This window comes from Pelodiscus sinensis, chromosome 2 (genome assembly GCF_049634645.1).
Source record: "Pelodiscus sinensis isolate JC-2024 chromosome 2, ASM4963464v1, whole genome shotgun sequence".
NCBI lineage: Eukaryota > Metazoa > Chordata > Testudines > Trionychidae > Pelodiscus > Pelodiscus sinensis.
This window is the reverse complement of record NC_134712.1, coordinates 5160594-5188033: the sequence shown is the minus strand read 5'-3', so window position 1 is coordinate 5188033 and position 27440 is coordinate 5160594. Positions and strand designations below refer to the sequence as shown.

General features: G+C 47.8%; 1 protein-coding gene across 12 annotated transcripts in view; it reads right to left on the bottom strand.

Annotated features, from left to right (window-relative positions):
* Positions 1 to 27440, bottom strand: part of TSNARE1 (t-SNARE domain containing 1) — a 731183-nt gene that overhangs the window by 422582 nt on the left and 281161 nt on the right. For all 12 annotated transcript variants that reach the window (XM_075920025.1, XM_075920027.1, XM_075920034.1 and 9 more), the window contains one exon: positions 1084 to 1161. In XM_075920025.1, the coding sequence (XP_075776140.1) occupies positions 1084 to 1161 (78 nt within the window). The remainder of the gene's footprint in view (positions 1 to 1083; positions 1162 to 27440) is intronic.

The window sequence follows — 27440 nt, the reverse complement described above, 5'->3', positions numbered from 1 at the left end:
TGCATCCTTATTTCGAAACAGTATGCAAGTGTAGACATACCCCCTGACAGTGAGCAAGTTTTTCCTAATGGCCAACCTAAACCACCCTTGCTGCAATTTAAGCCCATTGCTTCTTGTCTTATCCTCAGAGGCCAAGGAGAACAATTTTTCTCCCTTCTCCTTGTAACACCCGTTTAGATATCTGAAATCTGCTCTTATGTCCCCTCTTAGTCTTCTCTTTTCTAACCTAAACAAACCCAGTTCTTTCAGACTTCCTTCGTAGCTCATGTTCTCTAGACCCTTCATCATTTTTGTTGCTCTTCTATGGACCTTCTCCAGTTTCTCCAGAGCTTTCTTGAAATGCGGTGCCAAGAACTGGACAGAATACCCCAACTGAGGCCTAATCAACGAAGAGCAGAGCGGAAGAATAACTTCTCCTGTCTTGAAGGCTTGATCCAATCCCCAACCTACCTAAATTCTTAGGATGTGTCAATCATTGTTTGCACAGGGGAGAGGACCAAGGAGTCTGGACTCCCTGGCCCTCTTTTTGTCATTTACCCCTGAATCCTGCAAGGTCCTGCGACCACACCTCCCATTACCTTCAGTGAGTGTGGAGGGTCCTGAGCACCTCCCAAGAGGCACTCTGACCTACTCAGTGCACAGGAAACAGTCTCCTGAACAGACCCATGGGGAATTACCTTGACTAGCATGCCCAATGGGGAAGAATAAAGGAAAGAACAGCTGTTCTGCAAGCTAATCTGACAGGCTCTGAACTTCGTAGCAGGCAACACTTCGGAGAAGTGGTGTCACTTGTTCCACCTTTCTGCCTTCTAATTCCTTATCGTAACAGATGACATGATTAAAAATAGAAAAGGATGCAGTCTTGGCAAGCCTAGGCATAGATTTCTGCCTCTTTCATGCAACATATGAGGAAATATTTTTATATCTTATAAAGAAATGGGGATTGCACGGGTGCTAGAGATCATGACACCCGGCAGTTAAAATGCATTTGGACCTGCTCCCTAACAGCAGGGCTTTGTACATACTCGCACGTCCTCAACAAGGCTGCATACACTTGACTAGGAAGCCGTGCATTATACGCACCGTTAGAGTTGATTCGGAAGATGTTGGTTGAAGTTTCCTGAAACAATTCCTGCAGTTCATTGGGATCGATCTGGGTGGCTGGAACAAGAGAAGGAGAACGCACATTAATGCATCTGCCTTAGCAAGAGAACAAGCATCCACAGCTGAACCTCTGAACCGGAATGCACCAAAGAGAGGGACATTCGTCACAGCTTTGTCACCACACTGTATTTGGGTTCTAGTGTATATGTAACAAACACACAGCTACCTCTGCAAGTTAATGGGACTGAAGGTGAACACTGGTTCCAACAATTACAGACCTCAGTACACCCTTCCTGATGTAAAGGGGTGATCCTTTCACTGTTACCAACAGCCTATGGATGCGAGACCAAATATTTACAGGGGCAGGTTGTGCCTTCCTTTGCGTTCCCACAGTTCACAGGCACAAACAACAGCAGTGGCGTTTTTCACCCACAATTATTCTAGAGCACAAGTGATTCATAAGAACATGAGAACGACCATACTGGGTCAGATCAACAGTCCATCTAGCCCAGTATCCTGTCTGCCGACAGCGGACAATACCCGATGCCCCAGAAGGAGGGAACACAATGGGTAATCCTCTTGTGATCCCTCCCCTGTCACACCATTCCTACCCATCCTGGCTCCATGAATCTATCTTGCTCTTTTTTGAGCCCTGTTAAAGACCTAGCCTTCACCAAAACCTCTGGCAAGGAGTTCCAGATGTTGACTGTGCACTGAGTGAACAAAAACTTCTTTTTGCTTGTTTGAAACGTGTTTTAAATTCCATTGAAGCATGTGGGCTGTTGCTTTCCAAGGTGCCTAAGGCAGCACAATTTCCCATACAAATTAACGGGCATAAGACATCCAACCCCAATGGTGGTTCTGAAAATCCCAGCTCTGATTCCCTGAATGTAGCTACATATCAGGGAGTTGGACATGCCACATTTTAATTATTTAAATATTTGTATCAGACCCTGTGAGAAGCAAGACCCCATTGTGTGAAGTGCCCTACAGCTACATGGCTCCTGTCCTGATATGTGTATTAATCTGAGACACAATACACACACATGCAGCCGTCCCCCTGACTGGTTAAGAGTAGGCCAAAAAAGCAGGTCATTAAAGTAGTCTATAAACATTAACTGAGCCACAAAGCTCCTGTCAAGAAGTCAGGGATGGGGAGGAAGTAAGAAGCCACCTCTGAAAGGGCGGCAGTCAGCAATGAATGTTCAAGTGAGTTGTGGAGCTGTAGCCGGACTCACTCGTGTTTTGCCGGGACCGTGCACAGGACAAGCAGCACTCTGGGATCTGCATGTGCCTGGATCAGTCCTGCTCCCTGCTGGCCAATTCTCTCCCTCCCCGGCCAGCCCTGCTCCCCCCCGGCCTCCCATCTCTCCCAGCCAGCCCTGCTGCCCCCGACCCCTTCCCCTGCCAGCCCTGCTTCCCGTCCCCCCCCCTCCTATCCAGCCCCGCTCCCCTCCCGGCTGGTCCCTTCCCCCCCGGCATCAAGTGTGTCCGGTATTTTTGCTGAAGCTACCTGGTAACCCTACCTCCAATTGCTGAGGAACCTGCTTTATCTGTCCCTGAGCAGCGGTCGCACCAGCTGGAATGAGCCAGAATTCTCCCATTTCCCACCTTTTCAAGTCCACCCACTTACTCATCAATGTCCTCACAGGCACAGCCTCAGCAGCAGGAAAGGAGGGGGAGGAGCAAGTCTGACCAGGAGTCTCTGCCACTGGCTGTAGCTGGCATTCGACTAAGAAGTGTGTGGTTCGGTTGGTTGGTTTGTTCATTCTTTCCAATTCTTTTCTTATAAGACATCCCCCGCAAACTTGCCCATCGTATTTTCAGGCTAACCTGTAAACTCCAGGAATTGCTGACCAGACGTAACCAGCTCACGTTTGGCTTTCTCCCCAGACATTTAGTTCATTCACAGCCTGGTCCAGTTCCCATTAAGTCAATGGCAAAAAAGTCAGAGTGCATTCTTAGCCCTCTAGGTCTTTGCTACGGGCAGCAGAACCATGGGGGATCTTACCGTAGTTTCCCTGATTCAGGAAGATCCCTGCAGATCCCTGTGTGCTTATGATTAGGTACAGGATTGAGTGTATTACTAAACGGGGATGTTCTCTAACCCCGACTGCTGACAGACTTGTCGGGCCCTTGGGCAAAGGGAGGGGCAGCTCCATTCACCGGAAAAGGGCGGGGCCTCCAGCAGAAGGGGCGGAGCTATGGGTGGGCAGCCAGCGGCACCACCCCCAGACAGCCCCCAGCTCTCTGTTGGCGATGTAAAGGGCCCGGGCTCCGGCCGCCATCTCTCCTGCAGTAAGGGCCCTGGGCCCTTTTGAATCATCAGACCCTAGGGCAAAACTCCCCAAACAGCATGGGCTGTGCTGGTTCAGGGGCTTCCGCAGATGGACTGTCCTGCCGGAGTAAAATCGACCGGCAGGAGTTTACAGGGAGCCGTCTGAATGCTGAATCACCCAGAAAACAGGAGTTTGGATGATTCCATCACATGTGGGAGTAACATATGCCCGCAGATTGGAGATTAGGGATGTGAAGGGTGACCCGGATAACCAGGGAGCTGAAGCAGCTCCCCACCAGCTGTGCACAGCCGGTTGTTCCAGCCCTGCCAAGGGCCTGCCGCAGGCAGGGGCTGATCTGAAGTCCTGGCTGGTGCAGCCTCTGCCTGCAGCAGGGAGGGGGTCACAAGCAGGGGCTGCTTTAGTGGTTCTGGAGAAGCCCCTGGCTGCAGCGGAGAATTGGGGGGTCTTCCAGCCCAGCGGCAGCTCCCACTTGCTACCCTTTAATTGGTTAACCAGTTAAACAATATTGTTAACCCGATAGCCAATTAAATATGTTTTTACATCCCTATTGAAGATTATGAAATTCAAAACGGAAGGAACACTTTAACCCGGGAGGTGGGTTCCGTGCTCTGCTACATACTCCCTATATAACCTTTGTCAAGTCATTCTCCTCCTCTGTAAAATGAAAATAATAGCATCACTCTGCCTCAAAGGCATGAGTTATGAGGCTCTATACATTAAAGATTGTCAGGTGCACTGACACTATGAAAATGGGGTCAGAAACACATTTTAATTAGATATAAGAGGACTAACAAAACGCACATGCTGAACTTTCAGGTATACTGTGGAGAAAAGGAGCCACTTCTAATCCAAACCTCTTCGCCACCAGCTACAAAGCTGCCACAAATGTAATATGGAGTAAAGGTACAGTCACGTGCTGATCTATTAAACAGGCTGGAACCTGGAATATTTCTTGACGCCCATCTCTTAGGCTGGGTATGTCTACACTTGCAACCTCTTTCGAGAGAGGGATGCAAATGCAGACATTTGAAATAGCAAATGAAGCTGGGATTTAAATATCCCGTGCTTCATTTGCATAACCACATTATGGCGCTATTTCGAAATAACAGACGCTGTTAAGACACAGTTATTTCAAGAAAAAACCCTTCTCTTGAAATAACCCATATTCCTCATACAATGAGGTTTACCAGTTATTTCGAGAGAAGGGTTTTCTCTCGAAATAACCGCATCTTAACAGCATCTGTTATTTCAATATAGCGCTATTTTGAAATAGCGCCATAACGCAAATATGCAAAATATGCATGGGATATTTATATCCCGGCTTCATTTGCAATTTCGAATGTCTTCATTTGCATCCCTCTCTCGAAGGAGGGTGCAAGTGTAGACATACCTTTACTGTAACACAACAGCAACGTCATGATTTATTTTGGGGCGGTGCTATTTTAGCTTTCAATCTCTAACGCAGTGTAGTGTTTGCACCAGGGGAGAAGCGATTCTCTCTCTCTTCCTCTTCTCTCGGTGTTGCAGCCCGCCGTTGCAAGCACAAATTCCCAACTGAAAAAAAGCAATTTAAAAAAGAGATGTGCTCACTGCCAAGTGAAGTGCAGATTCCATGGCTCAGATACTTACTGACACCGTAAAAGGAAAGGGGCGGAGTGGGGGAGAACATGAAAGATAGTTGTGGCTAATAAAAATTAAATGCTTCAGACTTCATAAAGCATAATGTTAAAATATTACGATTCCCCTAGCCAGAATATGGAGTTGCCAATATGCAGTAAATATTTTGTGTGCCCTGCTACAGATACAATTCAGTGTCACAAACAAGGAAATGTGAACTATCATTAGAGCAGAGATGCTGAAGGCAGCATGGGAGTTTTTGGGACAAGAGTCGCAGAAACAGGTGCGCAAATCAATTCTTCACCATTTCCATTTCTAGTTCTCCCCCTTTTCTGTTCACTTGCTTTATTTTTCTTGACGCCTTCTAAGGGGGTGATATAAACACAACTTTCACGGCTACCACTTTTCGCTTCTCACATTTGGAAAACAGCAATTCCATTATTTATATTTTCTAAAGTAGCAGAGGCCAACATGGGTACTTGTGATTTTTGTTCCATGGTCCTCAAAAAAAAAAAAAAAAAAAAAAACCCAAAAACCCTCAGACAGTATTTCCATAATACTTCACTTGCAACTGCACTGGTGCATTTGATCCAGCTATTTGGACACCCTACTACCCAATATGAATAAGCAAAATGTGTGGGCAATTTTATGGAAACACTGTCCCATTAAAATAAGATCCAAAGCACTTATTTAGCCCTGAAAATTGCGAGTGCTGAATAGGTTTCTCATTGAAGATGGTGGAAGGTAAGCCCTAGTTTTGCTTGATCACACAAAAAATGGCAAGAGGGGTACTTTTTAAAGTATGTGTACTTGTTTATTTTTATTACACTAACACGTACACAACCCAAATGACCTCAGTGCCCCATTGTGCTAATGCTCTTCATACACACAGTGAGAGAATCATAGAATCACAAAACACTAGAACTGGAAGGGACCTCAAGAGGTCATCAAGTCCAGTCCCCAGACCTCATGGCAGGACCAAGCACCATGTAGACCATCCCTGGTAGGTCTGTCCAACCTGCTCTTAAACATCTCCAGCGATGGAGAATCCACAACCTCCCTAGGCAATTTATTCCAGTGCTTAGACTGTTAGGAAGTTTTCCCTGAAGTCCAACCTAAACCTCCCTTGCTACAATTTAAGCCCATTGCTTCTTGTGCTATAATCATAGGCAAGGAAAATATCTTTTTTTCTCTCTCCTCCTTGTAACACCCTTTTAGGGTGTTAGATACGTGTCAGGAATGGTCTAGTTATTACTTTGTCCTGACTTGGGTGCAGGGGACTAAACTAGATGACCTGTTGAGGTTCCCTTCTAGTCTTACGCTTCTATGATACTTTGACACTCATTTCAATCAAATCTTCATAATAATAAAGTGCATCTCTAACACCTTGACTCCGGAAGAGACTTCATCTCATTTTACCCTACCTTTCTGCCCTCTTCACTGTACTGCCTGGAGACCTCAATGCAGAATGCATTAACTGACCTTCTCACCATCTTGTCTGATTTCTTCCATCACAGGAGATATTTAAGAGCAGGTTAGACAGACACCTGTCAGGGATGGTCTTGATGGTGTTTGGTCCTTCCGTAAGGCAGGGGACTGTACTTGATGACCTCGAGGTCTCTTCCAGTTCTAGGATTTTAGGATTCTAACCCATTCTTAGACATCTCCAATGAGAAATACCTGTCAGGAATGGGCTAGTTATTACTTTGCCCTGCCTTGAAAAAAACAAAATAAACATCATGCTATCTTTGCATCATCACTCTGATTATAATTACAGCACCCACAGTGTCACTTAAACTGTAAGCTGCTGCAGCTCTTTATGATGTGTCTACATCCTTGCATAGCACAGTGGGGGCCTGACACTCAGCTGGGGTCCTTAAATGCTCCCCTAACACACAGAAGAAGAAAAGAAGAAAGAAATGCATGCATTACGGGGTTACTGAAATGCAATCCATGTCTGCGTTTCCCCCCAGAATATTACCCTTTCGGCAAGCCTGAACAAAGAGCCCACAACCACAGGCGCTGGGTTATTCTCGTGTTGGCTGAGGTTCACGTTCTTGTGAGTCTGGAACCCCCCTGAGGGGTGTCCAGGCTGTGGCTCTGCCTCCCACACCTCCCTGAGACTCCACCCTCAATCAGTCTCCTCCCCCGAGACTCTGTTCATGCTCCTCCTCCTCTTCACCCATGGCTCCTCCCCCAACCTCTCACTGCGGTCCACTATCCCCGTGCCCCCATGGTCCCTTCAACAACCACTCACGATTCTCTGCCTCTCCCCTAAGAGCTTGGGGGGTTAGGGGGAGGACAGTTGGAAGAGGCCGAGTGAGGGCAGGACATTTGGGGGAAGAGATGGAAGAAGGCTGGGAAGAGGCCAAGTGACGGTGGGGCCTCAGGGAAGAGGGCAAGCACAAGATCTCACAGCAGAGCGCGAGCAGGCCCACTGTCCAGACACCGGAGGCTTCCAGACTTCTCAGGGGCTTCCGGCAGCTGCGCTTCAAACGCTGGGGGCCAGCACGCCTCCCCAAGCTTCCTGTACCCCCACCCATTCCCTCAACCATGTCTGTAGCTTCTTCCATTGCTTGCCACGGACACCACAGACACAATGGGCTTCATAGCCACACACACACACACGGGCATTCCTGGAATCCTAGCATACAGGCCACATGCCCATGGGCTATGGGATGGTTTTACAGGATACAACCCAGGAAGGAAATATCATTTCCTGTAAGAGCAGGGTGTGGGGCGGGTGGATTTTAGAACATCATCCGGTTGTATTGAACTCATATATACCTCCGATATGGAGAAACCTTTTTCATGGATCCTAGACCACGCTCTGGTCAAAATAAGGTATATCCATATGACCTCTGTCCAGTCCACTTTCATACTGACTCAAGAGATACTGCTTATGCCATGTGCTCTGAAGAAAGGCTGTCCAGTCTGATGATTCTCAGTGCCTCACCCGAGGAAAAAAAAATCCATTAACATTCAGCCCGTGTAAACATATCAGAACTTAGCTTTAGGAGCACAGTTTTGCACACCAACAAAAAAGGCTTATAAATAAAGAAGAAAATGTGAATATAAATGCATTCTCATATTGTAATCAAGGTTCAATCAGACCTGCCTTGTGTTATTTTAATTAAGTTGTTTTTATTCTCTTTTGTTTCCTTCTTTAGCATGCGTGCTAATAAGCTGCTTTTCAAGAAGGGTACAGCAACCTGAGTTAGGTGGATGACTGATTGGATAAGCATGCGATTGCTGTATTTCTACCATTTGTCCTGAACTTTTAGAAGGGGATGGATACTGCTAGGGATGTAGGACAACTTACACCATCCATGTATCATCTCCTGAGCAAGTACTAATGGTTGGAGCAGAGGGCTAGGATAGGAATGAAGACCCCTAAATTCTCTTCCCAGCACTGCCAATGACACCATATGTGGCCTTGCATAAATGACTTTACCTCTTGGTACCTCAGTCTACCACACATTAAAATGGACTATTTTGTGTGACAACTATGGAACCATTATCATTCCATCTAATCTACTATGAAACAAACCAATGCAATCATGCAGCAGATGGACCATGCTTTGAGTTCTCTTCTTGTTTACCTATGAGCGGAGTGGTTATGCTGCTAATTTTGTGGAGCATCTTGTCTACAAGAGGGCTCTTAGAGGAATACGGTCGAAAAGGAGTCTTGTACCTATCTATGAAGGAAAGAAGATTCCTAGATTCCAAGGCCAGAAAGTAACACCGTGACCGTCTGCTCTGGTTTTCTGTATAACACAGGCCATCAAGCTTCCCCAAAATAATCCCTAGTGCATATTATTTAGAAAAAAACCATCCAATTCTGATTTAAAAATGGTCTGTCATGAAGAATCCACCACAACCCTGGACAAATTGTTCCCATGGTTAATTACTCTCAGGGTTGAAAATGTGTGCCTTATTTCCAGACTCAGTTTCTCTAGCTTGAACTTTTAGCCACTGGGTTGTTTCATGCCTTTTTCTGCTAGACTGCACATCCCGTTATTAAATGTGTGCACCCCATAGCTTATTCCAGACTATAATCAATTCACCCCTTCCCCTTCTCTTTCTCAAGCTAAATAAATTGAGCTCATTGAACATAGGGGCCATGTGTGGGGGAGGTAAGGGGAGGAATCACACGCCCCCGTTCGACAGGGGCAGGAAGGGCCAGCTGGCAGCGAGAGGGAGGAATTAATAGGGGGGCTTGGCGCCCACAGCAGGGGTCCGTGTCTACCCCACACTCACCGATAGCAGCAGGGAAAGCTCAGCAAGGCAGCCTCATTGTTTTGTTCTTCCAGCCATGCCGCTCCAGAGGACAGGACCACCCCCACACTCATTTCACGAGGAGTAACGGTAGTTTGAACTAGGAAGCACGGGGTTCGAACCAGCGGGGTTTTAAAAATGGCGGCTCCCCGCTTATGCAAATGAAGCCCGGGAAATTCAAATCCCGGGCTTCATTTGCAAGTGCGGTATGCCTACATTACCCCGCTAGTTCGAACTAGCGGGGTAGTGTAGACATACCCTTGGGGAAGAAATGGGGCAGGAAGAGGGTGGAGCAGGAGTGGGGAGGGGGCAGAGTAGAGGCCGCAAGCTGGGCAAGTCTTGCACCCCGGCTGCTTCCCCAGCTCTCCGAAGCGGCCGCTCCGCGCTCCAGGCTCCCTGGGCTCTTCACAGAGCAAAGCTGCCTCAACAGGCCTCTGCAGAACAGCTGGGCTGGTGCTCCTGCTGTGGTGGCCTGGCCCAGTGGTGCTCCTGCGGGGGGGAGGGTCCCACAGCTCAACAAATTCAGGGGAGGGGGCAGGGTGTGTAGGCGGTAGGGAAGGGGGAAGGGGGACAGGGTGTATGTGGGGATGGGCGGTGAGGTAATGAGGGATGGTTGGAGTGAGAGGGGTATAGGAAAGGAGGCAGGGAGATGGACAGTGTGGGGGTGCAGAGGGGCAGGGGTTAGTGAAGGATGGGGGTGTAGGAATGAAGGAAGGAGGTGGGGGGTAGGGATAAGTAGTGAGAACACTTGACATGCCTGTTTTGCATATGCTGTGTATATCAGCTTCCGGGGGCTTTCATGTGGACTCCTTTCTCCTCTACAAAGCACTCTTTGAATTTAACATTTAATTCAAAAAATATATGAGTGTTATGAAAAATAAGTAACCCTTGCGGTTTTGTGGAAGGAATTAAGCAAGTTTAATTCTGGTAACGTGGAATTTTGGTTTCAGCTGGGTAGTTTTATAATTAAGAATTTTCCTACTTTTTAAACCAACGAGGAGGAAAATATTAAAGGTTTTGCATAATTCTGATTTATTACCAAGACACAGTTAAGGGGGTTTTTAAACACAAATGATGTGAATTATTTTTACTTGGGGTGGATTAGGAGAGTTTTAAGACAATTCATTTTTTGACTTAAATAAATCAGCCAAATGGAAAATGCACATTTCACTTATAAAACTTCCATATCAACTCCCATCACCCGCCCCCGTGACACAGAATGTCTAATCCACATTTCACTCTTTGAGCTGTAAAGAACTAACAGAAAGATGCATTAGGGTGGTTTCAACCTGCCTTTTATGGGGGCATTCAAGTAGCTTACACAGTGGAAAAAAAAGGAGATTTAAAATGTTTCCCAAAATATTTTTCCCATGATTGTATATATTTAACTTCAGTAAAAACAGGTTTTATGGTTTGCTCTGAAATAGTCCCAGAAGTATCTGCAGCTCAAATATTACAGCACTGCAGCAATGCAGAAGAACAGTACATGAAACTGACCAACCTGTAATCAGAGAGCACATTAAAGCAAAAATGGAAACAGGCCACACAAATGTGAAAAGTGACCACGGCTGAAGCTTTAATAATTTAATGATTTATTGGTACCACAGTTAAGAAATACTGTTTTATTTTAAAAAGCAATTATTAATAGCTAGGTTGTACTGATGCACTCCTTGGAATGCTTTTACATCATCCTTTTAATAATCTACATTACTAATGCCAAACAAAAACAAGGATTTTCCCCCTTATTCTGGCATGGCCTATATGATAAACAGGAAGTGCTATCACAGAGAAGTCAGCCCACTGAATAACAGAAAGAAACAAATCTCTAACCATTTTGTTACAATGCAAGATGGATTTCAATGAGAATCGCCTGTGCTGGTGGGTATTTTTTTTTCTGATTCTAAAATATGAATGCCTTAAACAAAATCTTAAAGTATAATCTTGATCACTGACAAGTGTATTGGGTAAAAGGTTAGTAATAAAAATGAGTGAAAGTGTGTGATCCCAGCAGATAAAATACATCATTCATGAGATTACCCTCACCAGCAGTGCGTTGGAGGGCTTCCAGTGCAGTGATGAGTCACGAGCTAACGGGAGAGATAATGACTGTATGACAAGCAAATATGCCTCGATAGCACTGACAGTCAGATTGAGATGAACAACAGTGTGGGAGATGGGAGATCTCTCCTCAGAACTCCAAAAGCTGGCAGCCAATAAAGAACACTTCACGGGTTTTGGGTTTTTTTCTAGCAAATGCAAGACTGCAGAGGAGGCAAGAGTCTAAAGCTATACCCACCATGTTCTGTGATTGTAGCATCACCCACATGGTAAGTAGGAGTAAGACAGGAGTGTACGTGGATGGGATATCGCCAAGAAAAATAAATCTCTGTTGCATATAGCGAAGAGATGTTTTGACTCCAGTAGGGGGCACCCTTGTCCCTATGACAATTCTACACTACCGCTCCGTATGAAATCAAGGAGTATTACACTGCTGAAGTTTTTTGACAGAGTATGAAACCAAGTTCCCAACCACTAGTGATCATCCCAGATCTCATGGCACTTGCTATAATACGGGGGTGAGGAACCTTCTTTGGGTCGGGAGCCGCTCACTTACAGGAAAATCAGTTGAAGGCCGCACACAAGGGAGAAGCAATCAAACCTTCATTAACGTGATCCTCAGGTGAGAGAGCCCCAAGCATATAAATTGTGTATATAAATCAGCAAAAGCTACACAACACACACGCACACACACACACACACAGGAGAAGGAAAGGCAATGCCACCGCAAAGTAAGTTGTCCAATGGGCCTCTTAGCACACTATGCAGTCAGTCAACATCAGAAAGAAGAATATTTTACAAGTGTGCAACACTGTAAGTGCTTGCAACAAATTTAGGAAAAAACATGTTTAGGGTGGTAGTTTTCATAACAGAGGGTTACAGAATCTGTCGAAAAAGGGTTTATTTTCAACAGATCCGCTTCTAGATTGCCTTTTTTTCCCCCGAAAAAGCTCCATTTCGAAAAAAAGTGGCAGCCATGTTTATGCTAATGAAGCACAGGATATTTAAATCCCTGCTTCATTAGCAATTTCGACAGGCCCAATCTATATCTCTCTGTCGACAGAGAGGTGTAGTCTAGACATGGCCAAAGTGAAAAAGAACATTGTATTCAGCTGCAACTTCATGGGGGAGAGCACAGGAGTAGAATGAGGGATCTATTTTGATTGCAAGAAGTATCCAAAGTATCAATTGGCTTGAACACTGGGACTAATGCTCATGCAAAATGTCCTAGGACCTTTAATGACCATAAGTGGTCAGCACCCTGGATTTACTTTGCATCTACAAAATATAACAACATAGTCCTTTCATATGTGACCATGTGAGCTAGGAATAAACATGCATCTGCAATGGGAGAATAATTTAAAAGCCACTAACTAAACTATGCCTCTTACTGGGATTGGTAAAGTTCAGATGCTGAATTATGTTTGTCCGGGACGACACTAACTATCAGCAGAGAGTAGGGCTATGTCTACACTGCAGAGGTTTTTTCGGAAAAGTGGCTAATTTTCCGAAAAAACGTCACTTACGTCCACTGCAATCGAAAAAAAATCAAAAGAACAGAGGGGCTTTCCCGACACTCGTTAAACTCTTTCTACGAGGAAGAAGACTTTCTGAAAGAGCTCTTTTGGAAAAAAGCGTGTGTGGATGGGTGGCCACTCCGTCCATAGCAATCACAACTTAATGTGAGATAGCATCCATTCAGTGTGGAAGCTATCTTTCAAAAAAGTAGATCGCTTTTTCGATGCGCTTTTGCTGTGTGAAAGCAACAAGGAGTCCTGTAACACCTTATAGACTAACAGATGTATTGGAGCGGTGGTCCCCAACCTTTTGAGGCTGCCGGGCGTCCGGGGGTGGGACCGCTCACGCACCGGGCATCCAGTGGTGGGGCTGCTCACGTGCCACACTTCAGGGGGTGGAGCCACGTATGCGCTGCGCACCCGGGGCCAGCACCGCCCATGCGCTGTGCACCTGGGGCAGGGGCCACCTACACGCCCTGCACCAGAGGCCAGCACCGCACATGTGCCACACGCCGGGGGCGGGGCCAGCCCAGATGTTTCAGTGGGTGCATATAAATGCCCCGGCGGGCGCCAGGGCGCCCGCGGGAACCACGTTGGGGACCACTGTATTGGAGCATAAGCTTTCGTGGGCAAAGACGCATCTGCCCACGAAAGCTTATGCTCCAATACATCTGATAGTCTGTAAGGTGCTACAGGACTCCTTGTCGCTTTTGCAGATCCAGACTAACACGGCTACCCCTCTGATACTTGATACTTTTGCTGTGTGGACACTCTCTTTCGGACGAAGTTTTTTTGGAAGATTTCTTCCAGAAAAGTTTCTTCCGAAAGAAGCCTGCTGTCTAGACATAGCCTCATTTATCCCTACCCTCTTTTATCACTACCTGGCCCCCGCACTTTGCTTAGCTTGGAACAGCCGTACTAGGGTTCCCTAACTTGAACTTAGTTTCCGCATAAGGGGGGACATGATAGCGGTTTTCAAATATCTAAAAGGGTGTCACAAGGAGGAAGGAGAAAATTTGTTCTTCTTGGTTTCTGAGGACAGGACAAGGAGTAATGGGCTTAAAGTGCAGCAGGGGAGGTTTAGATTGGACATTAGGAAAAAATTCCTAACTGTCAGGGTGGTCAAATATTGGAATAAATTGCCAAGGGAGGTGGTGGAATCTCCCTCTCTGGAGATATTTAAGAACAGGTTAGATAGACATCTGTCAGGGATGGTGTAGACGGAGCTTGGTCCTGCCTTGAGGGCGGGGGGCTGGACTCGATGACCTCTTGAGGTCCCTTCCAGTCCTATTATTCTATGATTCTATGATTCTATAAATGGAGCTACTCTGAATTTACAATTTACACCGCTGCATATTAACTACGAGCAGAATCCTCTCCACAATATCTTGTCTTAACAGAAACATTTCCATAACATATTTTGTACACACGCGTGCCCTGCCTCTCCCTCCCACAAAATAAGAACACGGTACTGATTTAAATATTCCCTTGCAGTATCTGCAATCCAAACACTGCAAAACTGTGATACTGTTGCGAACTAGGAAGTGAAACTGACAAAACACAGAAGACTGGACTCATCCTCCGAGCCGAGTGCCTTGCAAACCATAAAGAGTCAGATACTGAAAGGCAAATTAGGTTTTACAACATTCTCCCTGTTCCAGGTGGCCTGATTTGGAGTGGTGCTCAGGACCAATAAATCAACGGACGTTAACTGGAGCTCGGGGTACTCAGTACCTTTGAAAATCAAACTAATTTAAGGTTCCTAGAGAAACACAGGAAAGCAAATTTGCTTAGTGGGGGGAGGAAGGGAGGTCTGTTTACAGTTTTAAACATCCCAGATGTGGTTCTGAACTTGCATCTGTCTTACTCCAGTGGAACCTGACCCCAGTGGACAGGGCTGCTGATGCAATTTCCGGGCCCTCACAAGGGGTAAGGAAGAAGGAAAGAGCCTGGCTTGGGGCAGAAGGGGTTGGGCTGAGTAAGCCTCCCCCTGCCAGCCCTTCAGCTCTGCACCACCTGAGGCTCCGGCAGCGATTTAAAGGGCCTGGGGCTCCAGCTGTTGCTGTGGTAACGGCGGCTGTCCCTTTTAAATCACCAGACCCTGGAACAGCTGACCCTCCCTTTCCGCCACCATTGGCAGTCCTATCAGTAGAGTGACTCCTGATTTACATCGCCGAATCAGGCCCCTGGCTTTTTTACCTGGCAGCCTCAGTTCAAAAGCCACTGGAAACGGCTTCAGTTATTTTCTGATACTCCCTTCGCAGCGGTGCTGTTGCGACTGGAAGGGAACAAGCCTCTCTGACCGAGTTTTGAAGCAGGAGAGTATTACACACGCTTGCTTTCGTGCACGCACCCCCGCGCACCCCTTCTCCGTGCAAGGGTGAGCAAGACAAATGAATAGGTTCGCAGCAGGCCGATGGCAAGGCGCATTTCTGAAATCCAGGCTACGTCAGGGCCACAATAAATAAAATACAATGTGCTAGCAGGAGAAGGAGGACTGCTGCCAAGTTTCTGCTCTCCCACACTCCCGCTTGCTGATATTTCATCAGCTGGCTTGGAGAAGGCGAGGGACAAGCCGCCAGAGCTCTCAGCTACGTGTGGGAGGCTGTGGGGGGGGAGTGGGAGTCGGTGATGATCATCTGAGAGGGATTGGTCGCTCGGTGCCCTTATGAGATTGTCATTTCATGCATTTATTCTCCACGCAGCCCCTCCTCGCTCCACCTTCCCGTCTCTCCCTCCTCCTCCAGCCTCTCAATGAATGCTCTTCCCACCCACCCTGTGGAAAGTCAGCCACATCGGCCTCAGAAATCTCCTCACGAGGCAACTTAGGGAGCATGGGAGATGCACAGGTCCCCCCTCGCCTCCCCAGGAAATCCCCCTTTCTTCTGCCAGAAATCCTAGAAATCCACGTAACCGGGTATGTGCATTTCAGGGCAACTGCGTGTCGCCTGGAGCAATCCCCCTAAACTCTGCCTTTGCCAGAGCACACTGCTGCAGAACGCTCAGACAGCCCTGTTTCCCCTGACTCATACACCCGCTCCCTAGGCAGGGCATTTGCCATGGGGCACAGGAGGGCAGTTCCCCCCCACCAGCTCCAACTTGGGTTCGTCCCCCCGACTCCATCCTGCCTTCTGGGCCTGCTCATTAGGAAAACAAGAACTGCCCAGGGTCCCTCTCCTGTCGTGATGCTCTTTGGGACAGAGACGGTTCTATACACTGACACCCGTTTACCCCTCTCGCAACAGCGAGAGCAGTGCCAGGCCAATTTTCCAGCCTGAGGGCTGCATCTGGGTATGGAAACAGTATGGCAGGCTGAAGCAGGGTGGGAGGACTCATGGAGTGTGGCACAAAGGTGGGGGAAGCACTCCATAAGGGATATGCACTAAGGGGAGCGGGATAGCTCAGTGGTTTGAGCATTGGCCTGCTAAACTCAGAGTTGTGAGTTCAATCCTTGTGAAGGCCATTTGGGGCAAAAAATTGTCAGGAATGGTACTTAGCCCTGCTGTGAAGGCAGGGGACTAGAGTTGATGACCCTTTAAGGTCCCTTCCAGTTCTAGGAGATAGGCAATCTCCATTAATTTATTGTATGTTTCCAAGGTGGGGGAGGGGAGAGGGAGCTCATGGGGTGTGGCATGGGGCAGTACGGGGAATTCGTAAGGACCTTGCTGGCTGTGACAGCAAGGAAGCTATCCTTACCAGGCACCAGCTTGGGCAGAGGTGCCTAGCTGGCATGGGTGCGGCTTCTGGGCTGCTGGGAGGCTCTCGAGGTGGCACCGTCGAATACCAGGAGGGGACTGGGTGTGTGGCGCATTGGAGCGAGGTTCAGATCCTGGAACCACTTGGGCCTACAAACTGTCACTCTGCCCATGCTGGAAGCAGGCAGAATTGTGAGTCGGGGGCTGGGGAGTGCTGGGCCGTAATGTGCCCACTTACCCCTGAAATAGAGTGATGAGATCAGTATGTTTCCTGCTCTCAAATACCAGCCCTGATTCTTCCCCAGTGGCCAATGCCAGACAAAGGAACCCCAGCTGCTCACACCCGCTCACACCCAAGGACGATTGTTCTATGCAGAGCAGATGTGGGTGCAACGCCATTGATCCATTTACTAGAGTATCACATCCAGCTGCCTCCACTTAACTCCCTTCCAATTGCCTCCCAAACCCCAGGACTGATCTTTCACAAAGCAGCCGCCCCTCAAGTACCCCGGAGCAGCTGGGCTTAGAAGAGGGGCTCCAGAGAAGCAGGCATTACTACCTTCCTGTACAGTGTCTGTCTCCAGTATTTCTCAGGCCAAGGAAGGAAGGGAGGGGTGAGACAGTATTTTCACTTATGCCAGGAGGGGCTGTCTCTTTCCAAGTGTTTGTGCAGGGCAGATTTCCATGCCTAATGCGTTTCAGAAAAGCCTCTTGAAGGCTCCAGGTAGCTTTGTCATAAAACTAAAAATACAATCAACACTGAGCTAGTAAACCAGCTGTTACTCCCCACACCGAAACCAGAAAGCAAGTGAACAGATGCTCAACCCATCACCACAATTACTTGCCCTTACCGTGGCCTCTCTGCCCCCAGAAGCCTCATCAAGAGGACACTTAGGAGCCCTGTGACAGTAAGTGGGGGTCATGTGTCAGACCGTCTTTAGTCATACTGATCTCCTTTTTCATAGTGCTTTGAGTTCTGCTGATGAGGAGTGCGGTATAAGAGCTTGGCAGTACTGTCGGCATGCTCATTAGGCTGGCGGTGGTGAAAATCTACATAAGGCTGAACAGATGTAACGTTCACTAAAGATCAAAAATCCAGGCTATTTGGGACCACGTTAGGAGCATGAGACAAAAATGAAAGCCATTCATGCTAACAGTTATGGTAGCAAATATGTACCAGGAAGAGAGAGAAAAGTTTCCTGAAAAAAGAAAGAAAGAAAGAAAGAAAGAAAGAAAGAAAGAAAGAAAGAAAGAAAGAAAGAAAGAAAGAAAGAAAGAAAGAAAGAAAGAAAGAAAGAAAGAAAGAAAGAAAGAAAGAAAGAATCCATCTAGAAACTGTAATTTTATGGCCAGCTCCTGCTGAACCAATAATAGCCTTTCCTCCCAGTTGTGAGATCTAATAATGAGCATCTCACATCCTCAATAAGCAGAGTCCAATCACATCTTCTGGTCACTTCCCTCAACCTGCCAACTTCCTTGTTGCCTTCACCCCACTCACACTCATGCACATCCCACTCCACACGCAATGCTGAGCTAGGCATTCCACACCACTGACTGGGTCATTATGATGTCCATCTGTTTGCACTTGGAAAGGAAGATGATGTCAATGAGTTAGCAACACGCAGTTGGGGAGGTCATCGGCATTTATTTTTAGTGCCTTTCGACAGCAGCCCAATTAACAATTGCCATTAGTGAGTTTCAGCTGTCGATTTTAGCTCTTAAATGTCTGCCATCTCCGCCATTCCCCTTACGCTTGGTGTCTTCGGTAAATAGAACACACAAACCAAAAAGTTATCCTTACACGTGATGCCCCTACAAAAGGTCCCTCTATCCCCTTGAGAAAGCCTCTGCTTTAACACTCTTACAATGTGTCTAGTTTAAGACAGGTGGGGATTATTGCTTGCAGACCCTACTGATAAACCCACCAGACATGTGCCAGGAGTACATTAGCATTGTTTAAAAATGAGTGGTCCTATGGCACCGTAGAGACAAACAGAAATATATATAATCATGAACTTTCATGGACAAAACCCACTTCCTCAGATGAATTAGATTAGAAGTAACAGAAACCAAGAGATATATACAGCAGCAAAAGTACCTGTCAATTGTAGGACCTGTGTTAATAAGGCTAATTAAGTGGGTTTTGACGTGAAAATGCAGATGTTAAAGGCAGGACAAACTAGCTTTTTAATGCACCAACCAGTTAATGTCTTTGTTCAAGCCCAGGGTAGTGGTGTCAAATCTGCCGACAAATTCCATTTCTGTGGACTCTTTCTGTAATTGGGTAGTGAAATTTCTTTGTAGAAAAATGGCTACTTTTAAATCCATGATAGAGTGCCCACGCAGATTAAAATGTTCCCCTACATATCTCTGTGTGATGCCACTCCTGATGTCTGATTTGTGTCCATTTATCCTTTGTCGTAGAGTTTGTCCAGTTTGGTCAATATACATGGCAGAAGGGCATTGCTGGCACCTGACGGCATGTATCATATTAGTGGATGTGCAACTGTATGAGGCCCTGATGTTGTGGCTTATGTGATGAGGTCCTGTGATGGTGTTGCTAATATAGACATGTGGACAGAGATGGCAACAGGGTTTGTTGCAGGGGTGGATGAATGTATTTGAGGTGCAGTGTGTGGCTGCTCGTAAGCATTCGATTCAGGCTAGGGGGCAGTCTGTAGGTGAGGACTGGCATGTCTCCCAAGAGTGAGGGATTGTTTTCCAGGATAGGTTGTAGATTGCCAATGATGCGCTGGAGGCGTTGAAGCTGTGGGCTGTGGGTAGCACTCTTTGTAGAGGCTGGCAGAGACACCTGGGAGCAAGTTCTCCGCCCAGGTCTGCCTCAAGCAATGTGTAGCCCACAATACTTTAGTGCATGCAGAACACCACAAACGCCGAAGCGGAGCTGATTCCTGCAGATTTTTCCACAGCGAATTTCTTTGGGGAGTGTTCAACTTTGAGGGTGTGTCTAAACTACATGGCTCCATTGATGGAGCCATGTAGATTAGGCTGATCGGCAAAGGGAAATGAAGCGGCGATTTAAATAATCGCTGCTTCATTTAAATTTAAATGGCTGCCATTCTAAGCCGACAAACAGCTGATCAGCTGTTTGTAGGCTCAGCGCGCTAGTCTGGATGCTCCCATGCCGACCTGAAAGCCTTTTATCGACCACTCCGTTATGCCTCATAGGATGAGGTTTACCGGGGACGTCGATAAAGGGCTTTCATGTCGACAAGGGAGCGTCCAGGCTAGCGCGCTGAGCCTACAAACAGCTGATTAGCTGTTTGCCGGCTCAGCACGGCAGCCATTAAAATTTAAATGAAGCCGTGATTATTTAAATCGCGGCTTCATTTCCCTTTGCCGAACAAACAAATCTACATGGCTCCGTCGACAGAGCCATGTAGTTTAGACGTACCCTGAGAGACGGACACAGAACCCATCTCCTTTCTTTCACCCCCAAGCCAACCCTCCGCTGCAGCTAAGCTGAGGGGAAACTTGAAAGAGGACTGCAACACCAAGGACTAAAGTCACAGTCCTTGCAAAAAGACCAGCCGAGCAACCCCAGCTCATCACACAAGGTGGTACACCGCTACACCTCAGAGGGGATTGCCCATCAGCAGTAGATGAAATGCTCCCTACAGGCACTGGGCCCGAATGCATTGTAGTTGTCAGGAAGTGTTGTCTGCTCCCCACCTCTCAGGAGGAATAATCGGTGTGGTTAGAGAAGGGCTATCCTCACCCGGGCCCTTCGGTTGAAATGTTCGCCTCCACGGCACTGCAATACGGAGCCAGCCGTCCTGTGACTCAGGGCTGACAGCTCAATGCAGAACCTGCACGCGACACTTGACGCTGCCTCGTAAAACCTTTGTGACTCGTATCTCTTCAGTTATATGGACCCATGGAGAGTGAAGGGGGAAATCATCGCTCCGTCCTGCCAAAACAGCTAGCGAGATGTTCCCTAGATTAGTTGATGGTTCCTCCAACCCATGAGAGCTGGTTTTTATGAAGGATTGTGACAAGATCAGCACCAAGGCCGGTAGGTCTGATATAAAACATACATACCCGCACGCTGACCCCACTGTGTCCTGCCCTTGAGCCCGACCCATTTCTGCAAAGTGGACTGGTGACAATGTAATGCTGCAAAATGACAGATCTACCAAAGCACCTGAGATTTAATCTTTGGCAGATCATTTTACCATTGTAGGAGAGCCCCACAAACATCTGTGCGTGCTCATCAATACTAGACTTGCAAATGGTCCTGCCGATACGCCTAAATCCTCGTGTCCATCTCCTCCTTGTTATTGTAGTACAGGAATCTCGCACAGCTCTGCACAGTACCCGAGCCTCCACAAATGGCATCTCCGTTCCGGATCACTATCACAGCTTTGTAATGATGCTTCACCCTGATATCCGGCAGGTCTTGGTAGCCCAGTGTCTACCTTCTTCTGGGCAGCATTTGCCAGCTGTGGCATGCGAAGTGGAATGGCCACATTCATTTTGGCTCCTACCCCAGAAATGTATAGTAACATCTTTATTAATGACCTGCATGAGGGGATGGATTGCACCCTCAGCAAGTTTGCAGATGAGACTAAGCTGAGGAGAGAGGTAGATAGGCAGGGATAGGATCCAGAGTGACCTAGAAGAACTGGAGGATTGGCCAAAAAGAAATCTGATGAGGTTCAACAAGGATAAGTGTAGAGTCCTGCACTTGGGACGGAAAAATCCTAAGCATTGGTACAGGCTGGGGACTGACTGGCTAGGTAGCAGTTAGGCAGAAAGGGACCTGGGGATTACAGTGGATGAGAAGTTGGCTATGAGTCAACAGTGTGGCCTTGTAGCCAAAAAGGCTAATGGCATATTAGGATGCATTAGGAGGAGCATTTCCAGCAGATCTAGAGAAGTGATTATACTCCTTTATTCGGCTCTGGTGAGGCCACATCTGGAGTATTGCATCCAGTTCTGGGACCCCAACTATAGAAAGGATGTGGATGCATTGGATAGAATCCAGCAGAGGGCAACCAAAATGATTAGGGGTTTGGAGTACATGACCTATGAGGAGACGGAGGGATTTGGGCTTGTTTAGTCTTCAGAGGAAAAGAGTGAAGGGAAATTTGATAGCAGCCTTCAACTACCTGAAGGGAGGTTCCAGAGAAGATGGAGAGAGGCTGTTCTCAGTAGTGACAGATGACAGAACAAGGAGCAATGGTCTCAAGTTGCAGTGGGGGAGGTTTAGGTTGGATATTAGGAAAAACTATTTCCCCAGAAGGATGGCGAACTGGGATGGGTTCCCTAGGGAGGGGGTGGAATCTCCATCCCTAGAGATGTTTAAGTCTTGGCTTGACAAAGCCCTGGCTGGGATGATTGAGGTGGGGTTGGTCTTGCTTTGGGCAGGGGGCTGGACTTGATGACTCCTGAGGTCTCTTCCAGCCCAGGAGTCTAAGAGTCTATGGAATGGTGCTCAACCCAGGTACCAACAACAAATGTCCTCAGCACTCTCAACCCGGGAATGACCTCGACTTTCTCACCAAGTTAACCAATTTCCTAAAGTGACTGGACTTGATATGGGAAGAGACACAGATCTCTGCCAACTGCTGCAATACACGATGCAAGAACATGACTGCAGGTCACTTCCCTTCCCTCTTCCACAGGGAGAGGAGTCTTCTTCAACAAACCAAACCTCTTATCCGGGCATTTTATTAGGACTCCGAGTGCAAAGAGCATTATGCAATCCCTGGGGGTTCTCCAGGACAGCTGTCAGGCCAGGAGCATGGATGAGCGGCCCACACTAGCCGAAGATGGGCTGCAACACACACACACACACACACACACACACACACACACACACACACACACACACACACACACACACACACACACACACACACACACACACACGGGAAAGGACACTGACCAGGATACCTGACCAAATCTAGAGGCATGCATGACAGTTCAGACACACAAAACTGAAGGGCAATGTGGTTAATCAAAGAGAACTCAGCTGATGGCTTAGACTTCCAATCAAAAATACGGGGGCACCCTGACCTGAAATCCAAACCCTGAGGCAGCTCCACACCCCAGTGTGTCTTCACCGTATGGAGACACCTGGCCTGATTGTCCATGGTGCAGAGTATGTGCAGTTCCACTGCTATCAATCAGTACTCATCCCTGGGATTTCATAACAGGTCGGGACATTCCAATGTGTCTAGCAGCTGAAGGACATGGTGGGGCGGGGGAATACGAAAGGAGATTGGTAATGGAAACACTAAGAAAGGGCAGCTACATTCCACACCAGAGGTGGCCACATTTCAGTAGTTAGGAGGAAAGTGGACTGGACTCTCCATGCTCTGCTACAGTCATTTCACCAGCGAACATGGAAAAGTGATTATCTAGATAGCCAGAACTCCTGGGTTCTTCTCCAAGACTGCACACAAACTCACTGTGTAACCGCCAGCAAGCCACTGCTTCTCTCCCTAGGTCTCAGTGTCCTCACCTGGTCAGAGAGCTAACTATTTTCCCTACATAGGAAAGCACTTCAAGCCCCTGGGGAAAAGCACTGACTATACCTGCCAAAGAGTATTGCACTTTATGAGACGTGTGGGGGAAACCAAGGTGAAATGCCGTGGTCTGTGTTGCGAAGGAAGGTCAGGGAAGATGAGTTCCTGAATGGTTCCTTCTGGCCTTAAAAATCTATGAACCTAAAGGATGAAAGACACCCCCTGAAATTGAATATATGGCCACTTACTATTATGATCACAGTCAGGGAAAGAAGAATTTGCTACACGTTCTTCCTACAGCACTGCAGCTGTACACGTACACACACAGTGTGCAAAAGGGGACCAGAGAGGTGAGCAAGGGAATGGCAAATGTTCCAATAACTTTTCTGCCTCTACAAACGTACTGCCTAGGGTGGAAAGCAGCATTTAGAAATAGCCTCTCTCTACAGTCCGGCTGTGAGTATTATTAAAATCTAGGCATGACCTGATCAGTTACCCGAAACTATTACAGGCAGGCTTCCGGCCGGCTCCTGGGGAGCCAGCTGTCACCCTGCGCTGCCGGCAGTCATCTCCCTGAGAGCGGGGCCAGGAACTGGCTTAAAAGCCGGCTCCTGGCACACCCCATTCCCTGGAGAGCTGGCTGCGGCCCCACGCTGAGAGCTCTGCAGTATAAAACTTATACTACTGAGCCCTCTGTACAGCAGGTTCCCCTGGAGTGGGGCTGGTAGCCAGAAGCTGGCTCCTAGCTTGCACTGGCTGCTTGCTCTGCTCCCAGGGAGCCGGCTACAATGTAGGTCCAGCAGTGCAGGTTGTCCATCTCTTATCTGGCACACTCGGGAGCTGACCGGACCTGAACCGGGGAAGTTGCAGGACTAGAGAAGGTTCCCTGCCTGCCAACTCTGCCAGCTGGGAGTGGGGGAAACATGGGGGAGGGAAGGACTACCTCCAACTCCTGCTGGGCTGCCTGCTGGTTGCTGGCCCTGCTGCTGCTGCCCTGGCCAGACTATCTGCCAGGCTCCATCAGCCTGCTCTGCCACAGGTTGCCAGGGGCTAGCTCTGGCCCTGGTCCAGCTGCTGGGGACTCTTGAGGGTTCAGACTCCGGTCCCAGCCCCACAGCAGCCGGAAGGCTCTGGCCCCGCTTCCGTGGGCTGCCCGGAGCCCCGGCCCCATGCTGCTGTGTATTGCTGGGGCTGCCGTCAGTCCCAGTCCCGCTGCCGCAGGCTGCCGAAAGCGCAGGCTCCTTCCCCAGGGCATCCCGCAGGCTCTGGCCCTGCTTCTGCAGGCTGCCCAGCAGCCCTGCGCTGTTGCCGACCCAATCCTGTGCTGTCGGGGGCTGCCCCGACCTGGTCCCAGTGCCACAGGCTCTCAGGAGCTGACAGGGAATGCTGCTGGCTCCAGCCCCACTGCTGTGGCTACCAGAGTTCTCTGATCAAGGACCATCCATGGTCCTGCGGAGATTTTCAGCGATTACACAGTTACCTAATTAGCTGCTTTTTAACATCCCTATTAAAATCCTGTTCCAAGAAAGCCAGGGCTAGGAACAGGGGTTTCTAGTCCGTTGTCTTCAACCAGATCAAAAGTATAAGAGGGATGAAAGCAGAGTTCCCATGCCCCTGAGGCGAGAGAGCGATTGGAAATTGACAGCACTTAACCTGCTTTTAAATCAGAGACTATTGATGCATGGAGATCTGCACTCTGCCTTGGTGCCGTTAAAAAAAAATGTCCTGGTTAATTCAACCAAAACGCTAATAAGACCGGGCTGTCCTGAAGCAGGCATTGTCAGTACAGTAAAATCCTCCAGATTAATACCCACCAGTAAGTCTTGTATGATTGTTAGAGGCATCGTCCAGCACTCCGAGACTAAAGGGTGGACTTGATCATTACATTAAGAGACAGGCGTTAGGGATATTTTGGACCCACCGGACAGAGGGGCTTTATTTCCTTGCTCACCGTTTTGTGCCCATTGCATTACTAACAACGCTTTGCGCTGGGATGGTGCATTTCATCTGAGGCAGCAACGTGTTTCTTGCATGACTTCACTGCAGCTTCCTAACTTGGACACACTCCACATCCCACAGGGAATTATTTCGGGGAAGTTTTCTGGACAGATCGCAGTGGTCCCTTCTGGCCTGGGAATCTAGGAACCTAAACTATCTCGTCACACCACAAAAGTGTTATTACCTCTCTCCCGCATATGGGGAAACTGAGGTTCCGGGAGTTTATATAACCCGAGCAAGGCAACACCACAGGGCTGTAACAGTGATGGGAATGGAACTAGGGGTTCCTAATACCCCAATGCCCTTTGGATTATGTCCTTTAAGAGGTGATAACGTTTCAGTGGGCACAGGTGTGGCGACAGTGCCAATACCCCGAGATAAGGGTGCTCAGATTTTGCAAAGCCAAGAACTGCACTGATCAATATGCCAAGAACCTAAGGGACAGGCTTAATTTATGCACAAATATACACTACACTCTGCATATCTTTTATCAGCCGTGGCTAATAACGCTCACTAGGCTCCCTCTGATGTGGGAGTTCAGTGTTCGTCTGTGCATGTGTCTGTCTGTCTGTCGGGGGGGGGGGAGGGGGGAAGAGACAGACCATTCTGCAAAGGGCCAATTAAAGGAATTCTAGATAAATTCTAGAAAAAGCTAAACCGTGGCTAAGCAAAGAACAGCTCCTGTTGAAATTATTATACACTAGTGAAACATTGACAAGAAAGCTCAAGCTATTAATAGAGGGGATGCCAAAGGGGAAATAAGCTAGTGTAAATGAACAAAATCACACTCTTACCTGCCTCGCATGCAAAAGTTATAAAGTCCTTGTTGCTAGTATTACAGAATAACCCTTAAGGACTGGTTGGCTCTAAGGTTGATAATGAGAGAATGAATGTTTCAGCTCTCGGTTGCCAATTGACATCCAATGCAGGTCAGAAGTTACCTGAAGTTCCACACCACCAGTGCCACGTATTGGGGCCCCTTCATGGCTAACACCAGCGTCACGGACACAACTTTCTCCCTGTTGCTAAAGAGAGTCCCATCCAGGGATGGTTGAGCAAGGCAGGATGGCATTGGGGAAGACAGTGTTCCACATGCCACAGCCAGCCGCGGAAATCGGGCAGGACAATTGTTCCAGATGCTTGTTGTCATACCCATCACGAACAACAAAATACTCTTGTGCACGTGCAAACATCCCTTTCTTTGAAAAGGGCTTTACCAATTCCACACACTCACTCATGCACACATACCTACACATAATGGCTGTGTCTAGACTGACCAGTTTTTTCGGAAAATCAGCCGTTTTTCCAGAAAAACTTGCCAGCTGTCTACACTGTCCACTTGAATTTCCGCAAAAGCACTGAATTCCTACTGTAAGAAATCAGTGCTTCTTGCGGAAATACTATTCTGTTTCCGTTCAGGCAAAAGTCCCTTTTTCTCAAAGCTTTTGTGCAAAAGGGCCAGTGTAGACACCTCAGATTTGTTTTCCGCAAAAAAGCCCCGATTGCGAAAATGGCGATCGGGGCTTTTTTGCGGAAAAGCGTGTCTAGATTTGCATGGACGCTTTTCCGCTTAAAGTGCTTTTGCAAAAAGCGTCCGCGCCAATCTAGACGCTCTATTCCGAAAATGCTTTTAACGGAAAACTTTTCCATTAAAAGCATTTCCAGAAAATCATGCCAATCTAGACGCAGCCATCGTGTGTGAGGCTATGTGTAGACTGCAAGCCTCTTTTGAAAGAGGCTTTTTCAAAAGATACTTTCGAAAAGGCTCTTTCGAAAAAGAGCATCTAGACTACAACCAGTACTTTCGAAAAAGCAAGCCGCTTTTTCGAAAGAGAGCACACAGGCAGTCTGGATGCTCTCTTTTGAAAAAGCACAGTTTGTATCACACAGAGCCTTTTTTCAAAAGAGCACTTTCCAAAAAAGGCATTCTTCCTCATAAAACAAGATTTTCTGCGGTCGAAAAGACTGCCACGTTCTTTCGATTTACTTTCGAAAGAATGCAGCAGCAGTCTAGATGCAGGGGAAGTATTTTCGGAAAAGGTCTAGACACATCCTGAGTTACCATCCCACAAGTACCAGGAAAAGGTTATGGAAGTGCTGTAAACTCAATCAGCTCCACCCACCACAGATAATGGGTGTCGATCATAACAAAAAGGTCTGACAAGAAGAGACCTCTCTCAGCTGGGGGCTGGCTGGGGAGAGCAGACCTACATTCCTACTTGGAGAGCAAGTAGCTGAGTGATATTGCTGCCTGTCAATCTCCCAAGAGGGGAAATAGATCCTGACATGGGACTGTGTCAGAGACGAGCAACCTAGGCTAGTGAGTAGGCTGCATGACTGGCCCTCCTTCCTCTCAGTGGGCCGCAAGATTGTCGTCAC